Source organism: Anas acuta, chromosome 17 (genome assembly GCF_963932015.1).
Source record: "Anas acuta chromosome 17, bAnaAcu1.1, whole genome shotgun sequence".
Taxonomy (NCBI): domain Eukaryota; kingdom Metazoa; phylum Chordata; class Aves; order Anseriformes; family Anatidae; genus Anas; species Anas acuta.
Window position 1 is genome coordinate 2195502 of NC_088995.1, and position 17471 is coordinate 2212972.

The 17471-nt window shown below is 61.6% G+C and overlaps 2 protein-coding genes across 12 annotated transcripts in view; one reads left to right on the top strand and one right to left on the bottom strand.

Annotated features, from left to right (window-relative positions):
• Positions 1–23: 23 nt before the first annotated feature.
• On the top strand, positions 24–5040 carry PHETA1 (PH domain containing endocytic trafficking adaptor 1). 6 transcript variants are annotated; one of them, XM_068653675.1, is made up of 3 exons: positions 24–2351; positions 3049–3158; positions 3336–5040. In XM_068653675.1, the coding sequence occupies exons 2-3, from the start codon at positions 3143–3145 to the stop codon at positions 4124–4126; spliced, it is 807 nt and encodes a 268-aa protein (XP_068509776.1). In that variant the 5' UTR covers positions 24–2351; positions 3049–3142; the 3' UTR covers positions 4127–5040. The 6 variants fall into 6 exon arrangements, with proteins under 6 accessions (XP_068509776.1, XP_068509779.1, XP_068509775.1 ...); XM_068653674.1 differs by lacking the exon at positions 24–2351 and adding an exon at positions 2363–2926; XM_068653676.1 differs by lacking the exon at positions 24–2351 and adding an exon at positions 2363–2603.
• Positions 5041–6542: 1502 nt separating this feature from the next.
• The window catches only part of CUX2 (cut like homeobox 2), a 56406-nt gene continuing 45477 nt past the window's right edge, over positions 6543–17471 (bottom strand). For all 6 annotated transcript variants that reach the window (XM_068653747.1, XM_068653746.1, XM_068653748.1 and 3 more), the window contains 13 exons: positions 17170–17274; positions 16473–16664; positions 16333–16391; positions 16210–16258; positions 16004–16106; positions 14921–15568; positions 14177–14278; positions 12103–12878; positions 11711–11870; positions 10810–11070; positions 10487–10675; positions 10132–10405; positions 6543–9226 (listed from right to left, as the gene is read on the bottom strand). In XM_068653747.1, the coding sequence (XP_068509848.1) occupies positions 8566–9226; positions 10132–10405; positions 10487–10675; positions 10810–11070; positions 11711–11870; positions 12103–12878; positions 14177–14278; positions 14921–15568; positions 16004–16106; positions 16210–16258; positions 16333–16391; positions 16473–16664; positions 17170–17274 (3579 nt within the window). In that variant the 3' untranslated portion in view covers positions 6543–8565. The remainder of the gene's footprint in view (positions 9227–10131; positions 10406–10486; positions 10676–10809; positions 11071–11710; positions 11871–12102; positions 12879–14176; positions 14279–14920; positions 15569–16003; positions 16107–16209; positions 16259–16332; positions 16392–16472; positions 16665–17169; positions 17275–17471) is intronic.

Below are 17471 nucleotides of genomic sequence, written 5' to 3' on the forward strand. Positions count from 1 at the left end.
GCGGTGACGGTGATGCTGGCGGTGTTGGGGACAGGAGGTGTTGGGGAAGGAGGTGCTGCTGATGGTGGTGATGGGGGAAGGAGGTGATGCTGACACCGCTGCCGGTGCTGCCACCTCGAGCCGTGCCCCCAGCGCCTCCCCAGCCCCGCGCACGGCCGGGCTCCAGCTGCCACCTCCCGGGCGGCCGCGGCACTGCACAGCGCAGGGGCCCCCGCTCTGCCCCGGGGGGGGTCCCAGCTCGCCCCCCATGTGGCTGGGAGCACCCCAGCACCCCACGGTTCCTCGTTTGGCCCCGCCGAGCCAGCGCTGCCCGTGAGCCAGAGGCTGCCTCGGGCACCTCTCCGCGCTGCGGTGCCAGCTCGCCCATCCGTCACCGTCTTCCAGTGGGAAGAGGAGTCCGAAGGCAGTGTCCAAAAAAAAGGGTGCTCAGCAGCCTCTTTTCTCCTCTCAGCCCCTCTTCTTCTCTGTTTTCCTAACTGCCAAGCGGGGTCAAGGTGGGGCGTTCAGTTATCCCGTGCGCCCTGCCTGGGGAAACCGAGGCACGGGCTCCGCTCCCCCGGCTGGGAGGCCGCTGCGGGGACACCAGGGAAAACATCACGGGGCTGCTCGGAAGGGGAAGTGCTGGAGGCCGTGCAGAGACACGTGGCCATCCCAGGGGAGACCCAACGGGAAGCAAAACTCACGGGGAATTTTGCTGGAGATTCTGGAAGAATTCGGGTGATTCTCCAAAGCAGCCGCCAAGGGGCTCCCCAGGAAGGGGCCAGGCACCCAGCGGGGAACAACCTCTGCTAAATGGGGCTGCATGAAGCATTCAGGGTTTTGGAGTCCTGGCAAAGGGCTGTGGCTGCTTTTTTGCAGTTTCCCAGGCTGGTTTAAAAAAGGTCTTGCTTCTCCCCACGGGCCTTCTCCCTCCTAATCTGGGTGTGTGAAAGGGCACCTCGCAGCCAGGCGGGGAGATAAGCGCTGCAGAGAGCCAAGGCTTCACATCAGCGGCCTTGAACAGAGCCACTCCGCTCAGGAGGGAAGATAAAGGCCGGATGGTTTTAGTGCTGTTTTAAATCCCTTTTTACAGACCGAAAGAGAAAGTCTGCAAGCGATGGAGGAACCCCTTGGTGAACTGAAAACCTCTGCCCCGAGCAGAGGTTGCAAAGCCTGGAGCACAACCTGTAGGCAACGGTTGTTGCCTAGGGCAGGATATCTTTGTCGGTGTCCTTCAAAAGAAATGCCAGCACCATTTTTGCTGAACCATCCAGATTGCAGAACAGGGGAATGAAGGAACTGCAGGAAATGGACAGAGACAGGGAGAGTGACTCCGTGAGGCTGGTATTTATTGGGCACGGTGAGGATGGGAACGCTGCCAAGGTGGCTCTTGGGCTGGCGGTGCTTTGAGCACGGAAAGCTTCTCCCAGCAAAAGTTTGTGGCTGTCCCGGGACGTGGATGGCTCAGCTGGACCCGCTCACCCTTGGCCTGGATGGAGCAAGCCCTGGCCGCCTGGCCGAGCGCATCAGTGGCTCGAGTGCCGCGCGGCTTCCGCCGTCAGGAAGCAGCGAGGGGGTCGCGGTCCCTGCCCACGCAGTTGCACAACGCCCGGTGCCTCCAGTGCCTGCACCAGCCCAGCTCATGGCTCATCGCCCGCTGCTTTCCAGCTCCTCACACTGGTAATCACCTGCCCCCAGACGGCTGGCCAGACCGCTCAGCTTCTTCCTCAATGCTTCTTCTCCCCCCACATGGGCACAGCCCCCTCTCCGGCCGCTTTGTCCTCTCCCAAGGACACAGCTCGGAGAGCAGGAGAGCAGCCAGGACTTGCAGCTTGGCACTGCACCAAGCAGCTCACCCACCCACGCAGGACCAGCCTCTCCCCTGCCACCTTTTCCTCCAGCCCTCCCCGCTGAGCTTGGAGCACCCAGCCACCCCTCGCCCTCCGCCGGGCGCTCCTGGGCGCACACACCAAAAAGCTGGCTCAAAAATTCAGCGCTGTGAGCACTGAGCTGCTGGTTTTCCACCTGGGCATCCATCCGTGCATCTGTGCACCCCTGCATCCATCCACCCACACATCCAGGCACGCATCCGTGCACACACACATCCATCCATCCATCCATCCATCCATCCATCCATCCATCCATCCATCCCTGCGTGTGCGCCTCCCAGGTCTGCATTTGCGCCCCTCGCCGCGACCCCCCGAGGGCTGGGGCCAACCCGGGTCCCCACTCAGGGCCGTGGCGAAGGGCGGTGGAGGAGGAGGAGGAGAAAGAGGAGAAGAAGGAGGAGGAGGAGGAGGAGCCGGGAGGCTGCGCTCCGCCTGTGGGGCCGGCCCGAGCCGCGCCGGAGCCCGGGGAGCCGAGGACAAAAGGTGGCCGGGGGGGGACCGGAGCGGGCGGAGCCGGGACGGGGCTGGAGGCGGGGGCGGCGCCGAACCGAACCGGAGCGGGAACCGGAGCGGGAACCGGAGCGGGAACCGGAGCGGGAACCGGAGCGGGAACCGGAGCGAGAACCGGAGCGGGAACCGGAGCGCCCGGGGCTGGGGAAGCCGTGGTGGGGCTCGGCCGGGGCCGTCCCGGTGCTCGTGCCGCCCAGGAGGGGAGCGCCCCCGCCGTCCCCAAAGGTGCCCGGGATTTTTGGGGTCCCCAGGGGTGCCCCCAGCAGCCGGGGAAGGGGCACCCGCTCGCTCCCCAAACCCCACGGTGGGGCCGGGTGGAAACGAGCACTGATCCTCGCCTGGATCCACCGGGTGCTCCACTGGGGGTGCTCCAAGGGTGCCGAGCCCTGGGGGACAGCGAGGTGCCACCGAGGGTGTCCAGGCTGGGGGGACAGCGAGGTGCCAGCCCCGTGCCAGTGGCCGGCCCCACACCCAGTGCTCCTGTGTCCCTGATGCTGGTGGCAGCTGGAGCCCGGAGCTAGAGGCAGAGCCGTGCCCGTGAGGTCCAGGTGGGTGGAAAGAAGTGGCTGGCGAGGGGGACGTGAGGAGGGGGGGGCCTCGCCCTGGGTGACACGGTCCCCGGTGAGCCGGATCTGTGGCGCAGGCCATAAACCCTCCCCGTGCGCGGCAGGGAGGAGCGCCACGACACAAGGCAAACACGGCGATAAGGTCACCTGCACCAGGGGACGTGGGACAGCGGGGCCAGCCCTGCCCGGGGCTCCTCCATGGGAAAACGCTCAGGTAGGGGGGAACCCCTCCCCGGGGAGCCCCCAGCCGGCAGCACCCGCCGGCCGCAGCGGGGTTAACGTGGCCGCGGTTTTATTATCCCAGCTCCATTTCCTGGGTGCCAAGGCCACCAGGAACAAAATAAGCCGTCGGATTCTTAACGCTCAACCCCGGGCTCTCTCCTCCCCGCAGGGCGCGGAGCCATGAAGCTGAACGAGCGGAGCCTGGCGTTTTACGCCACCTGCGACTCGCCCGCCGACAACGCCGGCTTCCTCTACAAGCGGGGCGAGCGGCACACAGCCTACCACCGGCGCTGGTTCGTGCTGAAGGGCAACATGCTCTTCTACTTCGAGGAGCGCGAGAGCCGCGAGCCGGTGGGCGTCATCGTGCTGGAGGGCTGCACGGTGGAGCTCTGCGACTCGGCCGAGGAGTTCGCCTTCGCCATCCGCTTCGGCGGCACCAAATCCCGCACCTACGTGCTGGCGGCCGAGAGCCAGGCTGCCATGGAGTCGTGGGTGAAGTCGCTGTCGCGGGCCAGCTTCGATTACATGCGCCTGGTGGTGCGGGAGCTGGAGAAGCAGCTGGAGGAGATGCGCTGGGGACTGGCCGCTGGGCGCCCGTGCTGCCGGCACGCTCCTGCTGCCTGGAAGCCGCAGCCCTCGGGGATGGAGCAATCCCCGGAGAGGCTTCCAGCTCTGCCCGCCGTGCCGCCGAAGGAGAATGGCTGCGCGGTGTGGAACAACACTCCAGGCACCGACCGGCTGCCCGATGCCACCAGCTGTGAGGGCAGCGATGATGACACCAACCCGCGGCCACCGCCGTTGCCACCGCGCAGGCGGGCGTCCAGCGGCGAGCCGGGCAGCGCCGGGGCTGCCACAACCGAGAGCTGCTCCAATTTCTGCCGGCTCCACGAGCGGTACGGCCGGGAGGTGGCCCGGCTGCGGCAGGACTGGCTGGAGAGGCAGCGCGACCACCAGCCCTGAGACGTGGTCAGGCCCTGGTGGCCCTCCCTGTACCCTCGGTGCCACCTGGGGTGCGCAGCCCCTGTGGATTTCATTTGGAAACTGGGTTTGCTCGGAGCTCCCGGTGCTCCGGCAGGGGGTTATGCACCCGTGAGGATTTTGGGGAGGGTTCGGATGGGTGTTTCGCTGCTGGGGGGGGCTGTGCCGCCTTCCCTGATCTCAGAGGAGCTCCTTTGCATCCCTAAGCTCTGGCAGGATGTGGTTTGAAGAACGAAAACATGGGCGCACGCAGGCCTTCCCCAGTGCCACCACAGCTCGCAGCGGCCACCACGCAGCCGGTGCCACCGGGGGACTCGTGCGCTGCCGGCAGCCCCGCAGGAACCGGGCTCCTGCTGCTCAGCCTCACCGTGCTCCCGGCCACGTCCCTCAGGGCTTCGGGACGGATATTTCAGGGCAGGGCATCATCCGTGGGCTGGCTGACAAAGGGGAAGCATCACGGCACCGAACAGGAACGTATGTGTCAGCGGTGGAGGGCGCCGAGTGATTCATGTGCCAAAGCAGAGCGCGGCCACCGCTGGCGGTTTGGGGGTCTCCTGCAGACGTTTCTCTGCTGTTCCCCCTGTGGTTTGCACCAGCACCCACACCACGGGCACAGGGGCAGGGTGGCACCCCGGTGTGATGTGCACGTTTCTGTTAATTCATGGGCACGGCCCTTTCCTGTGCTTCGGGCACAAGGGACAGTGCTGCAGCCGGGCGTTGCACCAGCTCCTCCTGTGCTGCCTCTGCCGAATCCCCTCCTCTCCAGGTTTTCTGGGGGAAGAAGCACCGGCAGCACCTGGGGTTTGGCTGAGTGGCTCCGTCTCGCTCTCCCTCTGCCTTCCCAGAACTGGCTCGTGTTTTTCCTACAATAAACAGTTTCAGAGTTTCCTTCCTAACTCTGATTCTCATTTGCGCGTTTGGCTCAGGTGGGAATTAACCAGCGGGTTTAACCCCCCCCCTCCTGTCCCTATTATGTCCATGGGGCCAGGCGGGGTGCTGTCACCCCAGGAGGACGAGGCCAATGTGGGGGGCTTGCCCCAGGTCCCTGCCTGCAGGGATGGGGATGGGGATGGGGATGGGGATGGGATGGGATGGGATGGGATGGGATGGGATGGGATGGGATGGGATGGGATGGGATGCCCCCAGCAGCTGCTGGAAGCAAGCACATCACCTCGCCCATCCGAGCTGCAGCAGCGATTGCCTTTGGAGGGACAGGACTTGCATGGCAGAGGCCAGAAGATCATAAATCCGCGTGGCTGTGGCTTGGCAGGTGTGCCGGCGAGGATGGGGATGAACCAGCCAGCCATCCCCGCTGCTATCTTCACACACAAATCACTGCGGCGTTGCCAGCTTGGGCAGAAGCAGAAGAGTCATCAGATGGAAGACAGATTGTCTGCAAACAAGCCGCAGAATTTATTTTTTTTCCAATAATCCGAACCCTCCCAGTCAAATATCTCCATTAGCTCCTAGCTTCATTAGGCACCGGCTGCCTCGGAGCACGCTGCTGGTGCTAAAACCTCTCCGCGCCCTGCAGGGAGGAGAGAGCCCAGTTTGGGGGTGCCCTTGGTGGGATGTCCCCAGCCAGATGACTGAGCCAGGGAAGGGACACCCTGCCTGTCCCCTCGCTGTGCTGGTGGTGGTGTCACACAGGGACCAGGACCTGCTGCCGTGCAAGGAGCCAACACAACCCCGTGCCCCTGCCCCAGCCGCACGCACATCCCCAGCTCCTTGCTCCTCGGGTCAATCCTGGGAGGGGTCCTTTTGGGGAAACGGAGGCAGAAAGCCAGCCAGGCTCAAGATCTCACCTAGTCCTGCTCCCGGTTGGGCATTGCCATCCTGCTGCATGTTTTGGTGCTCGGAGTGGTGCTGTGAGGGCATCCAGGGCGATGATCCCCCCCCCGCAGCACCCAGCTGGGGACCGTGGCCCCGTCAGGCAGAGCAGGGCTGCAGTTTCCATGGCAGCCGGCCGAGCTTCTCGAGCCATTCAGATATTCATTAAAAATAAATCCTTCCCGACGTGTTAGCCGACAAACAAGCTTAAACAGATACGCAACATATGGATTTATTAATTCATCAAACGCAAACACCCCCGCCTCGTGGCGGAGGCTACAAAATTGCCAGGCGGTGCCGAGCTCTGTAGGGTCAGGCGGCTCCTGATGGAAACTAAAGCAGCCGTGGTCCAGAACAGAGCTGTGCCGGGGCAAACCCATGCCAGGGATGTCCTGGCACAGGGCAGGATTGCACCCTGAGCTGGGCTGACCCCATTTAACACCCCCCTTTTTTTTCCCAGAGCACTGGGAGGTGCGGATGGCCACAAGACCCAAAGCAGGGATGCGACCCGGAGGGAGCCGACACCGCACATCTCAGCCCCACGAACAAACACACCCCAACGCCAGAGTCTTATCCAACTTCTGTATTTAGTGGCTCTTTACAGAACTTGTTCCTTCCAAAATTTTTAACAAAGTTCGTCGATCTCATAGAAACTTTTGAAGTACAGTACAGGAGCCCAACAAAATGTCATCGGTATGTCCCACTAGCGTTTAGTACAACAGGATTTCCGTGTTCGAAAAGGCTATCCCTAAGTGCTTCATCAAATCCCGTTCCACTAAAGCTAACACTAGCACACTACGGGGAACAGTAGGGCCATGGGTACGCCTCGACCGTCGGCAGGGCGGTGGCAGCAGCAGGAGCCACCTCGGGCAAGCTCGCGCCGGTGCGGGCAGGGCTGCGGTGCCTGCAGAGCCTTGCCTTTGGAGAGCCAAGTGGGTTCGGCTTTTCAAATCGCTCCCTGACGACCACCAGAGTATAAAAATACCTTCTATTCTGATAAAAATGTCTACAGTGGAAAACTATTCAATGCATAGCCTCGGGGCCTGGCACCGAGCTCTCCCAGCCGACGGCGCGCGGGGCTTTGCCGATGTCTCTGCCGGGTGCCGGCTGTGGGGTTGGGAGCGTGGCACCCCGGGGTTTTGGCGCTTGCAAAATGCATCGAGAGACTGAACAGACAGGAAACAGCACAGAACAACCCAACGCAACCCACCCTCCTCTCTGAAAGGCATTTCGTTAGCGGGGACAGCGGGGTTGGGGTGCCCCTGGGAAGCGATCTGGTGGCGCGTGGCTGGCGGGTGCCACCGTGCTGCTCCTACAGCTTTGCACGGGGTCAGTGCTGGGAAGCCAAGGCACCATCATGCTTTGAGCAGGTCAGCCCCGAGCAAAGCGCAGGGCAGGAGCACAGCTCGAAACCCCAGGGCTCGTCCCAGCCATGCTGTAAAAGCCACCGCTTGGGGACACGGCCACAGCGAGGGGGCACGGCCACAGCGAGGGGACGCTCCTCCTGCCCACAGCCCTGAGCCTCCGAACCAAAAAAGTGCTTCAGCCCCCAACGCTGGACGTTGTGCAGGGACAGCCCCCGAGCAGGGGGTGTCCTGGCTTTTTTCAGTGCTTGTCCCCAAGCACTGGAGCTGCGGGGCTCGGAGGCTCCTCTTTGATTTCCTTTTCCAAAAGGAGGACAGCAGAGTGCAGGCACCTGGGCACCGTCCCAGCCAGCCAGAGCTGCCTTGGGCATCACCCCCGGCTACCTCTTCCCATTTCTCTCCACCAAAATTAGAGACAGCTTGCTTTGTCTGGGTCATTTTTGCCTTTTTTTTTTTGGAGTGGCTGGCAGGTGCTGTCCTCGCTCGGGGCTGGCACCGGCTGCTGACTCGAGGAAGCGCGAGGGCCCGCGTTCGTACCATGCTACATCTTGTTCAAGAAGGCTATTGCAGACATTTCTACAACATATACAACTGCACGTGACATTCTGGGTTACAAAGGTTGCAAAAACATACCACCAGAACTAAATACATACTCGATGGCGTCAAGGTTTTCAATTTAGAGTCTTCATGGACTATAACACAGTCTCTGGATGGGGCCGAAGCGATGCAGTGTCTTACAGACAGATGTGGAAAACCGCTATGCAAAAGTTTATTAAATTTGGTCAGTCTCATAGTGCTTCTTGATGGCTTTGCTCAATAAGTCTTTTCTGTGTTTTATTTTTTTTTTGTTTGTTTGTTTTTTAATCTCATCCAGTGGCAAACTACAAGACTTCAGTGTACATTTAATGACACGACTGCTACATCATCTTGATTTTATAGCTATCTTTAATATCAAAGCAGCTTAAGCTGTTAATAAATTCCAAAGTATCCTTTTATTAAAATATCTAAAAGAGGTCTATAAATATTTTTTTTTTTTCTTTTCTAAAATCGTTCCCAGTTTTTCACATTTAAAACAAAAGCGGGGGGCAGCTTCGTAGCGGGCGTCCCCCTTCCACCGGGGCTGCTCCCCTCCGTCGCCGGGTCCGCCTCTGGGTGCGCGCTGAATTTACCAAAATATATATATGTGTGTGTGTGTTTTTATACATATATCCAAGGCAGCGGGGCGGATCAGAACTCCCACTCCAGGGCCTCCTCGCGGTTGGCGGCCCGCTCCAGGCGGTGGATGATGTTGTTGAGGTTGGCCATCTTCTCGTGGCGCCGCTGGACGCTGGTGCTGAGCCGGGGGCCGGGGGCCGGAGGCAACGCCGGTGAGACCGGCCCGGCTGAGGATGGTCCTGGTGAGGCCGAGCCGGCGAGGCCGGGCGAGGAAGCTGCTGAAGGTGAGCTGGGGGACACCTCCAGGCTGCAGCGGGATGAACTGGTGGACGACTGGGAGCCACCGGGGTCGGGGTGCGGTGGTGGCGGTGGGGGACCCCCGGAGGCTCCGGCACGGCCTCCCCGCCGCGGGAGGCTGCCGGCGCTGGGGGCGGTGGCGCGGGGGGCTCCTCCTCGCTCTTCCTGCGGGGGCCCAGTCCCTTCTGCTGCCCTGGCCGGGCTGCGCGAGTCCCGTCGGTGGCCCCAGCCGCCTGCCTCCCCTTGCTCCTCCTTCACCTTCACCTCGCCGGCGCAGGGGTGCTCGCTCCCCTCGAAAAGGGGTTTTCGGTCCTCGGTGTCCGAGTCGGGGCTGTGCGGGGCCCTGCGCCCCAGGCTGGCTGCCCCACTGCTCTGCTCCGGGTCCGTGTCGTTGTCCTGCGTGCCCTCCACCAGCATCTCCCGGCGCATCCGTGACCTGCGGGGACACGAGCACGGAGCATCAGCATCCATCCCCTTTGGCAAAAAGCATCTCCAGCCAGGAACGCTTCGCTTTGAAAAACGCAACAACATCGCTGCACACACAACAACCCCGACTTGTCATCCTTTAAAGCATTTTTTTGGGGGGGAGTCAATCAAATCACTTGATGTGTGAAAGGCTCGAAAGCCAAAACGGCGTCGCCCGCCTGCCTGCGTCAACCCCTCCTGGTGACAGCGCGGTGCTGCCGCGTGAAAGCGGAAACTATTTTGCAACACTTTGGGCTCTTTCCAACCCGCAGCCTTCCACGCTGACATACTTCTGCACGCATTTTCCACTACCTTTTTTTTTTTTAATATATCATTTTTTGAAGACCTATTCCAGGGCTTTTTTGTTCACCGAGAGCAGGAGTGACTTCCCTGGAACAACACGAGGGGAAAAGTCACGGGCTTAAAAAACCACGTTAGTCAGTATTTCTCCAAAAAGCCTGATTTTCCAAGCTTTCCTCTGCGTCTTCCCAATGAGCAAGGGCTTTGTGTGAGAAAATTCAGCCAGCTCCTATAGATATTTACCAACACTCGCAGGCTGAGTGGACTCAGTGTGAGTGCTTACATGCCTTTTAATGCTGTGTTACACAGCGGCAGGGGGCACAGCCCCTCGGACCGTGCTGCTCCCCTCCACGCAGCACTAAAACCTCCCCCAGGCCACCGACGGCTCGGTGTGAGATTGGGGGAGGAAAATTCAGGATCCCTGAATTGGCATTACAAGACCAAAGCCTGGTTCCTGCAGCATTTTGGCTGCAATCCTGCACCCACGGGACCCCACGTCCCCAAATCTCTTCTCCTGGAAGAGGAGTGGTCACCGTGCCACCGCGTCCTGCTGGGCACGTCCCCTCGGCACCCTACCTGTAGTTGTGGAACCAGTTGATGACGGTGTTGGTCTTGAGGTTGAGCTGGAAGGAGAGCAGCTCGATGGTCTGCTGGGACGGGTAGGGCTCCAGCTGGTAGGCTTTCTTCAAGGCTTCCTTCTCCTCGGGGGCCAGCACCACCCGCGGCTTCTTGATCTGCAGGAGGCTGAGGTCCTGGGGCTGCAGACCGGGGCTGGCGCACTCGGAGCGGGCACTGGGGGACTCGCTGTCCGAGCCGGCGCTCATCAACCCGTAGCGACGTTTCAGGTAGGCTGCAGGAAAGGAGAAGGAGCTGCACGCCGCTCGCCCCCGGCCGCCCCTCTCCGCCGCCGCCGCCCGGCCCCCGCGCTCACCTTTCTTCTCCAGCTTCTTCATGTCGCGCAGCTTTTCCACGTTGTGGGGGTCGTTGAGCCAGAGCTGCATGCGGACGAAGGGCTCCCTCCCCTTCAGGCTCAGCTTGTGCCACGGCTTGGGCCTGGAGAGGAGATCGGACACCGAGCCCTGCGTCAGGCCCAGGATGCTCTCCCCAAACAGCCGCTGGCCTGGCGGAGGAGAAGCAGAGGCGGTTAGCGCGGGACGGACCGCGCCACCCCTGCCGAGCACCCGAACGCCCCGGCCTCGCCAGAAAAACAGCCAGAAAAGGGGATGACAGCGCTGTACCCGGCGCCACCCGCACCTAAATTGTTGTCCGTCAGCACCTCCTTGACCTTCTTGGTGATGGAGTAGGTGTCCAGCTCGGGGGACATGGCGACGATCTCCTGGATGCCCACGGGGCCCTGGCTGTTGGGGTGCGCCTTGCCCGGCGCCGCCCTGCTCTCGGGCTGCTGGTTCTCCTTGCTGCTCTCCAGGGCGAGGGTGAGGGGCTCCTGAGAGCCCTTCTCGTGCTCGGTGGGGCTGGGGGGCGGCGAGGGGGACGGCTGGGGCTCGGCGGGGCTGGCTGCGAGGCACCGGGAGAGGACGGGTTAGTGGCACCGGTGGGACCCGCTACCCAAACCCACGTCCCACCGGGATGATGGAGCGGGCGTTGGCATGGGTCAAGGGAGAGGACGGCAGTGGGAATGTAAAGGTTATCTTTATTATTCATTTATTTATTATTATTATTTATTAATCCTGAAAGGGGGAAAGCCAGCAGAGCCTCGCCAGCATCGACGGCCAAGTAGGAAGCGGCGGTGGAATAATTAAAGAGAGAAAACACAACATTAAAATAAAAACCCAGCTACTGCTTTATTCCAGGCACAAAGCCAAGGATTTTTGTTGTGTGTGGTTTTTGTTTTTTTTTGATGACTTTCAAAACCCGTTTCTGACAAAATAACATTTGAAGGATCTGAGCAGCAGCCCTACCTTGCCTAACATACTAATTAAGGGGGTTTGGAATGAGTTGGGTGAGTCGGGGGGGGCGGCTTTGGAGAGACAGATGAACGCCACCCCCCGATGCTGGTGGGATGCGGGCTGTGGGTGCTGGGGGGCTGTGGGTGGCACGGGGCAGCTGCCAGCAGTGGGGTTGGGGTTCAAGAAAACCCTGCTGCATTAGGATGCCAACGTCAGAGGGGTGTTTGAGGAGCAGCGGTGGCACTTACCCTGGGAGGGGGTCGGCTGCTGGCTGATGCCTTGTCCCAGCTGGTCCGTCAGCCAGAGCTGCATGCGGATGAACGGCTCCCGGCCCTTCTGCGTCAGCTTGCTCCACGGTTTGGGCCGCGACAGCATGTCGCTCACGCTGCCCTGGGACAGGCCCAGCACCTGGGCACGGCACAGGGTTATACCCGAGGGGCTGCTGCCATCGTCCCCACCCTGGCCACCAGGAGACCGTTTGGGGTTGGGTTGGGCACTGAGGACTCAGCATCCACCGAGGGGACCCACTGGGGCACAGCGGGGACCCTGGCAGGAGGACATCAACCACCCCCAGGCACTAAAGGGGAGACCCCCCCCACCCCAAAGAGGGGACACCAGACCCCATTCCCCGGGCTGCTACCTTCTCTCCGAAGATCCTCTGGCAGATGCCGTTCTTGGCCAACTTCTCCTTGACCTGCCGGGTCAGCTCCAGCGTGTCCACCTCCCTGTACATGTACATCTCGTACTGCTCCGGCGTCAGCGGCGGCACGGTGGGCTTCAGGGTGCGTGGCACGTAGGCGGGGTAGTAGGATAGCCTTCCACCAGCCACTGGCTCCGTGCCCGCGCCCTCCGTCTTCATCTCCGTCAGCCGGTGGGGCTCATCCTCGGCCGGCGGCACCTCGTCCTCGTTGGCTCCACTCTCACTGGGCTCTCCCCTCGGCCAACCCCGGCCGTTGGCCATGCCGGAATAGCTCGAGGAAGAGGAGGAGAGCGAAGGCGAGACGGAGGTGTAGGGCCGGCTGAGCAGGCTGCGCTCCGACGCCCAGTGCTGGTCGAAATAGGAGCCGGCGTCGCCGATCTCCGACTTCACCTTGCGGATGATGCTCTGCACGAAGGCGGCGGGCGAGAGGACGGCCAGGGGTGTCTGCGGGGGGCCGGGGCTGGCCCCGCTCCCCTCCTCCTGCTTGACGTATGCCGGGACGATGTTTTGGCTGACGGCAGCCAGCGTGGAGCGCTCGGCGGGCGGCGTGCCCCCGGGGCGCCCGCTGCCCCCTGCCTCCATCTCCAGCAGCGCCTGCTGCTGCGCCTGCATCTCCCGCCGGGCCTGCTCCAGGATGCTCTTGATGGCATCTTCCGAGCTGCTGCCACCCGCCCCGTTGGCCAGCGCTTGAGACGCCGAAGGGTTTTTGGGCTCACCTGCAAGGAAAGGGAGTGAGGGGGGGCCCCAAGGCGCAGAGCTCGGTGGGGGAGATGGAGGTGCCGGGCTAGGGTCTGATGGAGGGAGGGGTTTGAAATTTTAGGGGTTGCTCCCTCGAATGCAAAAGGTCTTGGCTGTGCTCTGTCCAGAACCCTCTTGCCTCAGTCTCCCCTGCTTTAATTGGGTTTATGGAGCCCTCCCCTCCTCCAGGGAGCGGCTCTGGGGATGGGGACATCACCAGATGCTGGTGGAGCAGCTTCAGAAAACTGAGCCAGAGCATCAGCGACACCCAGGCCACTGTCACTGCGCTGTGCCTACGTGGGATTTCTTTCCTTGCTGCTTTTTTAATCCCATTAAAACTCCTGCAGGATGGGCTGTTAATTGCATTTCCTTCCTCTGCCTTTGCTTAATAACAGAGCGGCTTTCGCAGAGCATGGCAAGCATGGAAATTGTCAGGCTGGGTGGGAAGATGACACCTTGCTGGAGGGGACAGGATGGCTGTGGGACCACTGGGGACAGCCACCAGCCACGTCCCCCACCCCACCCAAACCTGGGTTTGATGCTAAAGGCAACAGCTTCTCTTCCTTGTAGGACTTTGGATCAAAAGGCTGCCAGAATTCAAAATACATGAGAAAAGGGATTTTACAAGCACAGATTATAAACCTGGATGGCGGCATCCAGCGAAGCGAATGCTGTGACACTCCTGTATCTAAGTGGGATTCCATTTTGACAATTGCAAAATAAATCCCATTACCAACGATGGCAATAGACAAACATGTTTGTTTTCCCTGCCTGTTTTTCCACCATTCCTGTCTAATTTAATTCGCCGGGATTCTGCTTTCTCAGCAGACTACCTGTTTTAATGTATTTCATTTCTTGTAATTGACTGTGAGCACAGCTGCTTTAATGATTCCTCATGCCATATGGATTGTGCTTTCTCATTTAATCATCTGTTTCGGGGAAGGGGGAGGGAAAGGTTAGGCCCAAAGTTTCGGAAAGCCCTTTTCCAAAACCACTGCGTTCAGGGCACTGGGGGCACACACAGCTCACACTCATGACAATATTTACCAGGATTTCTTTATCCCCTCTCCCAAATCTCTACGGATGGCACTGGGACAAATGCCCCAAAAAGCTCATTTTTGGCCCTGCCAGCACCCAGTGTGCCGATGGGAGCAGCCAGGAAGCATCCACAAGCCCAGGGCACCTACTCCAGGGTCCCAGCCCTGTCGGGGGCAGGATGCCCGGCTGTTTTGTGCCCTGCACACTCCTGACATCTCCTCGAGCAGCCAGAACCCACCTCCCTTCTGCGACTCGATCTCCTTCTTCGCCTGCTCCAGGATGTTTTTGATGGCATCGTCGGAGCCTGTTTCTGGCGTTCTGATCCGCGGTGTGATGCTCCCTGATCAAAGAGGCATGACAACAGATTTGTCACCGGCGCTGGTTTTACAAGCTCCGCTCGTATGTCAGGAAGTATTTACTGCTACTCGTGTTCAGTTATTTTTAGGGATGTTGGTTTTTAAGAAAAACACCGGTCCCGATTAGTTGCCAGCCCCTGCCACCAGCTCACACCTCCTGGCTGGGCACCCGAGGGACCCGATGCCACTGCCACCACCCGGAGCATCTCTGAGACGGGGCGAGGAGCCACTGCCATTATTTCACCGCAGTCCCACAGCACTAAAACTTCATTATTTTAACAAAATATTCCGCCACACATCGATTCATAGGCCATGAAACAGCCTAATGAATAATTAAATGGCACTTGTCAGAATAAAGGAGTGAAGCACGACTTGGGGTGCACCTTCCACACCGGGTCGTTGTGTGTTGCTGCTGCTTGCCGGGACAATCCCAAAGGGTCCCCGTCCCATAGCAAGCAGCTCCTGAGGACCCCTGGGGACAAACCCTGGGGGTGACTCCATGCAGTGTCACCTCCTGCCTCACCAGGGAACTGGGCTGGGTGATCCCAGCATGGCACAGGGCACCCTTGGGTGCTGCTGGGACAAGCGGGGCAGGACCCAGTGTGCGGGGCCACCCCACCACTCACCTCTCTGGCGCACCTGGATAGTCCTCAGGGCCAGCACGTTCTGCTCGTCGGAGAGGAACTGCTTCATCTTGATGAACGGCTCCTTGCCCTTCACCGTCAGCTTGCGCCAGGGCTTGGGCCGGGCCAGGATCTCGCTGACGGAGCCCTGCGACAACCCCAGCACGTAGTGCCCGAAGACCCGCTGCCCGATGTTGTGCTTCAGCAGCTGCTCCTTCACCTGGAAGGCGATGTCGGCCGTATCCAGCTGCTCCTCGTCGGCCGAGCTGCCCCCGCCGCCCTCGGCGGGCTCAACGGGGGGGCTGGCGGCGGGCGGCACGGGGACAGGGGGCACGGCGCTGCTTTTGGCCCCAAAGAAAGCGGTGGGGAAGGGCAGCCCCCCGCCGGCACCCTCGCTCTTGTAGGGGGGTGGCTGCAGCGGGGGGGGCTTGGGGAGCAGCGTGTCCCCCGGGAGCCGCTCGCCCCCCGGGAAGGGGGACAGCGGGAACGTCCGGGGGCCCTCGGGGGCCAGGCCGGGGCCGGGAAGGGATGGGAGGGGAGCAGGGGAAGCTGGCTCGTCTGCCGGGGCCTGTGGGAGCTGCTGGGGGGACGGGAACGGCTGCTCCATGCCCAGCGGGTCCTTCCCCGACTCGTCTTCAGAGGGATCCTCCTCTAGAGATGAACGAGAGAGACAGACACGCACTATAGTCCCGCCGGCTGGCCCCCAAATGGCCCCATATATCCCATCCCCAGGCTCTTTCTGGTCACCGGGGCAGGATCTGGTCCCACCGGCCACATTTCTGGGGGTGCCGTGGTGGGCAAGCTGTGGTGAACATCATAAATTTGGCCGTGGCAGCCTGCCCGTGCCACGTCTGGGCCCACAAGGACACCCACAAGCAGCAGGCCACGGCCTACCTCTGGACCCCAACACAGAAAACCAAAATGATGAGGGGCTGTGGCACACGGGGACATGAATTAGTGGTGGACGTGGTGGCATTAGGTTGGTGCTTGGGCTCGGTGAGCTTCAGGGTGTTTCCCAACCTAACCAACCTCCACGATTCCACGACTTAGGGCGCCCAAGGCATGGCATGGCCGCCGTTACCCTACCAGCGCTGGCCATCAGGCCGGGCTTCTCCAGCAGGTACTTCTGCGGCGGGTAGAAAGCCTCCTTCCCCAGCAGCAGGGCGGCCTCCTCCGGCTTCGACATGCTCTGCAAGGAGCAAAGCGGCGGTGGGCCGGGGCGGCGGGGCTGCGGTGGGGCCGACGGGTGCCCCCCGGCCTCCTGGCACACGCCACCGCCCCGCGGCACTTGCCTGGGGAAGGCTGCAGCTGGCGGACGCCACCTTCATGGCCTTCAGGATGCTGGGGGAGAAAAATTTGGGGCGGTGAGGTGGAGGAGGTGGCCTCATGCCGCCCGGCCGCGGGAGCAGCCCTACCTCAGCTCCGTCTTGATCTCCTCGTAGTCCGCCTGCGCCTGCAGCTTCTCCTCCAGCTTCTGCGGAGGAGACACGGTGGGTGCGAGGCTGGCCATGGCTGGCACCCACCCTCAGGACCACCCAAGGGTCCACGCACGCACCTCGATGGCTTCGTTCTTGGCAGCCAGCTGCCCCTCCAGCTCGGCGATCTGGTTGGCGGAGGATTCCTCCAGCTCCTGCAGCGAGCTCTGGAGGTGTTGGACGTCCTTCAGGAGCCGCAGGATCTCCCGGTCCTTGGCGGCCAGAGCTGCCTCCAGCCTCGACCCTGAGCACATGGAATAGTTCACTTTGTCCTGCCGGGAGAGGGGACACCGTCAGCTCCCGGCCACCCGACGCGGGGACACAGGTCTGTCGCTGGTATGGGGTGGGATGAACCCTTCCTCTGCCCTTAAAGGTTGCCCATGTTCTGCTCAACGCTACGGGGGTGCAAATTCCCCTCCCTGTGACGCAGGTCCCACGGGTAAGGCATTCCCAACGCTACCACCCCACAGCCCCAGTGGTGGAAAAATGCCCGGATCCCTCCCGCTTTGCTCCTGGGCTGCTCCCACACGTGGTGGGTGCTCCTGAGCCCAAAACGGTGCTCCTGGGGGCAACGGGGTGCTCAGGACTGTATGGGGTACTCGGGGCTGCATGGGGTGCTCCTGGATACATGGGGTGCTCCTGGCTACGTGGGGTGCTCCTGGCCACGATGGGTGTTCCTGGCCACGATGGGTGCTCATGGCCACGATGGGTGCTCATGGCCACGATGGGTGCTCTTGGCCCCTGTGGGTGCTCATGGCCACGATGGGTGCTCCTCACCCCGGCAGCACCCTGCGGGGAGCAGCAGGCCAGGCGCAGGGAGCTGTTGACGGCCGCCAGCTGCTCCCTCAGGCTCTCCACCTCCCGCTGCGCCGCCTCCGCACGCTGCAAGAGAGCAGAAAGCACGTCAGGGGGGGTGCCCCACGCCTCATCCCTCCTCTGGGGCTGAACGGAGTCCCAGCACCCACGTCCACACAGCCCATCCCCTGGCTGGGTGCTCAAGCACAGCTCAACCCCCCCCAGAATGGGGCAGAGGGTCCAGCCCGCTTTGGGGGAGCTGCTGTGCAGAGGGAACCAGAGCC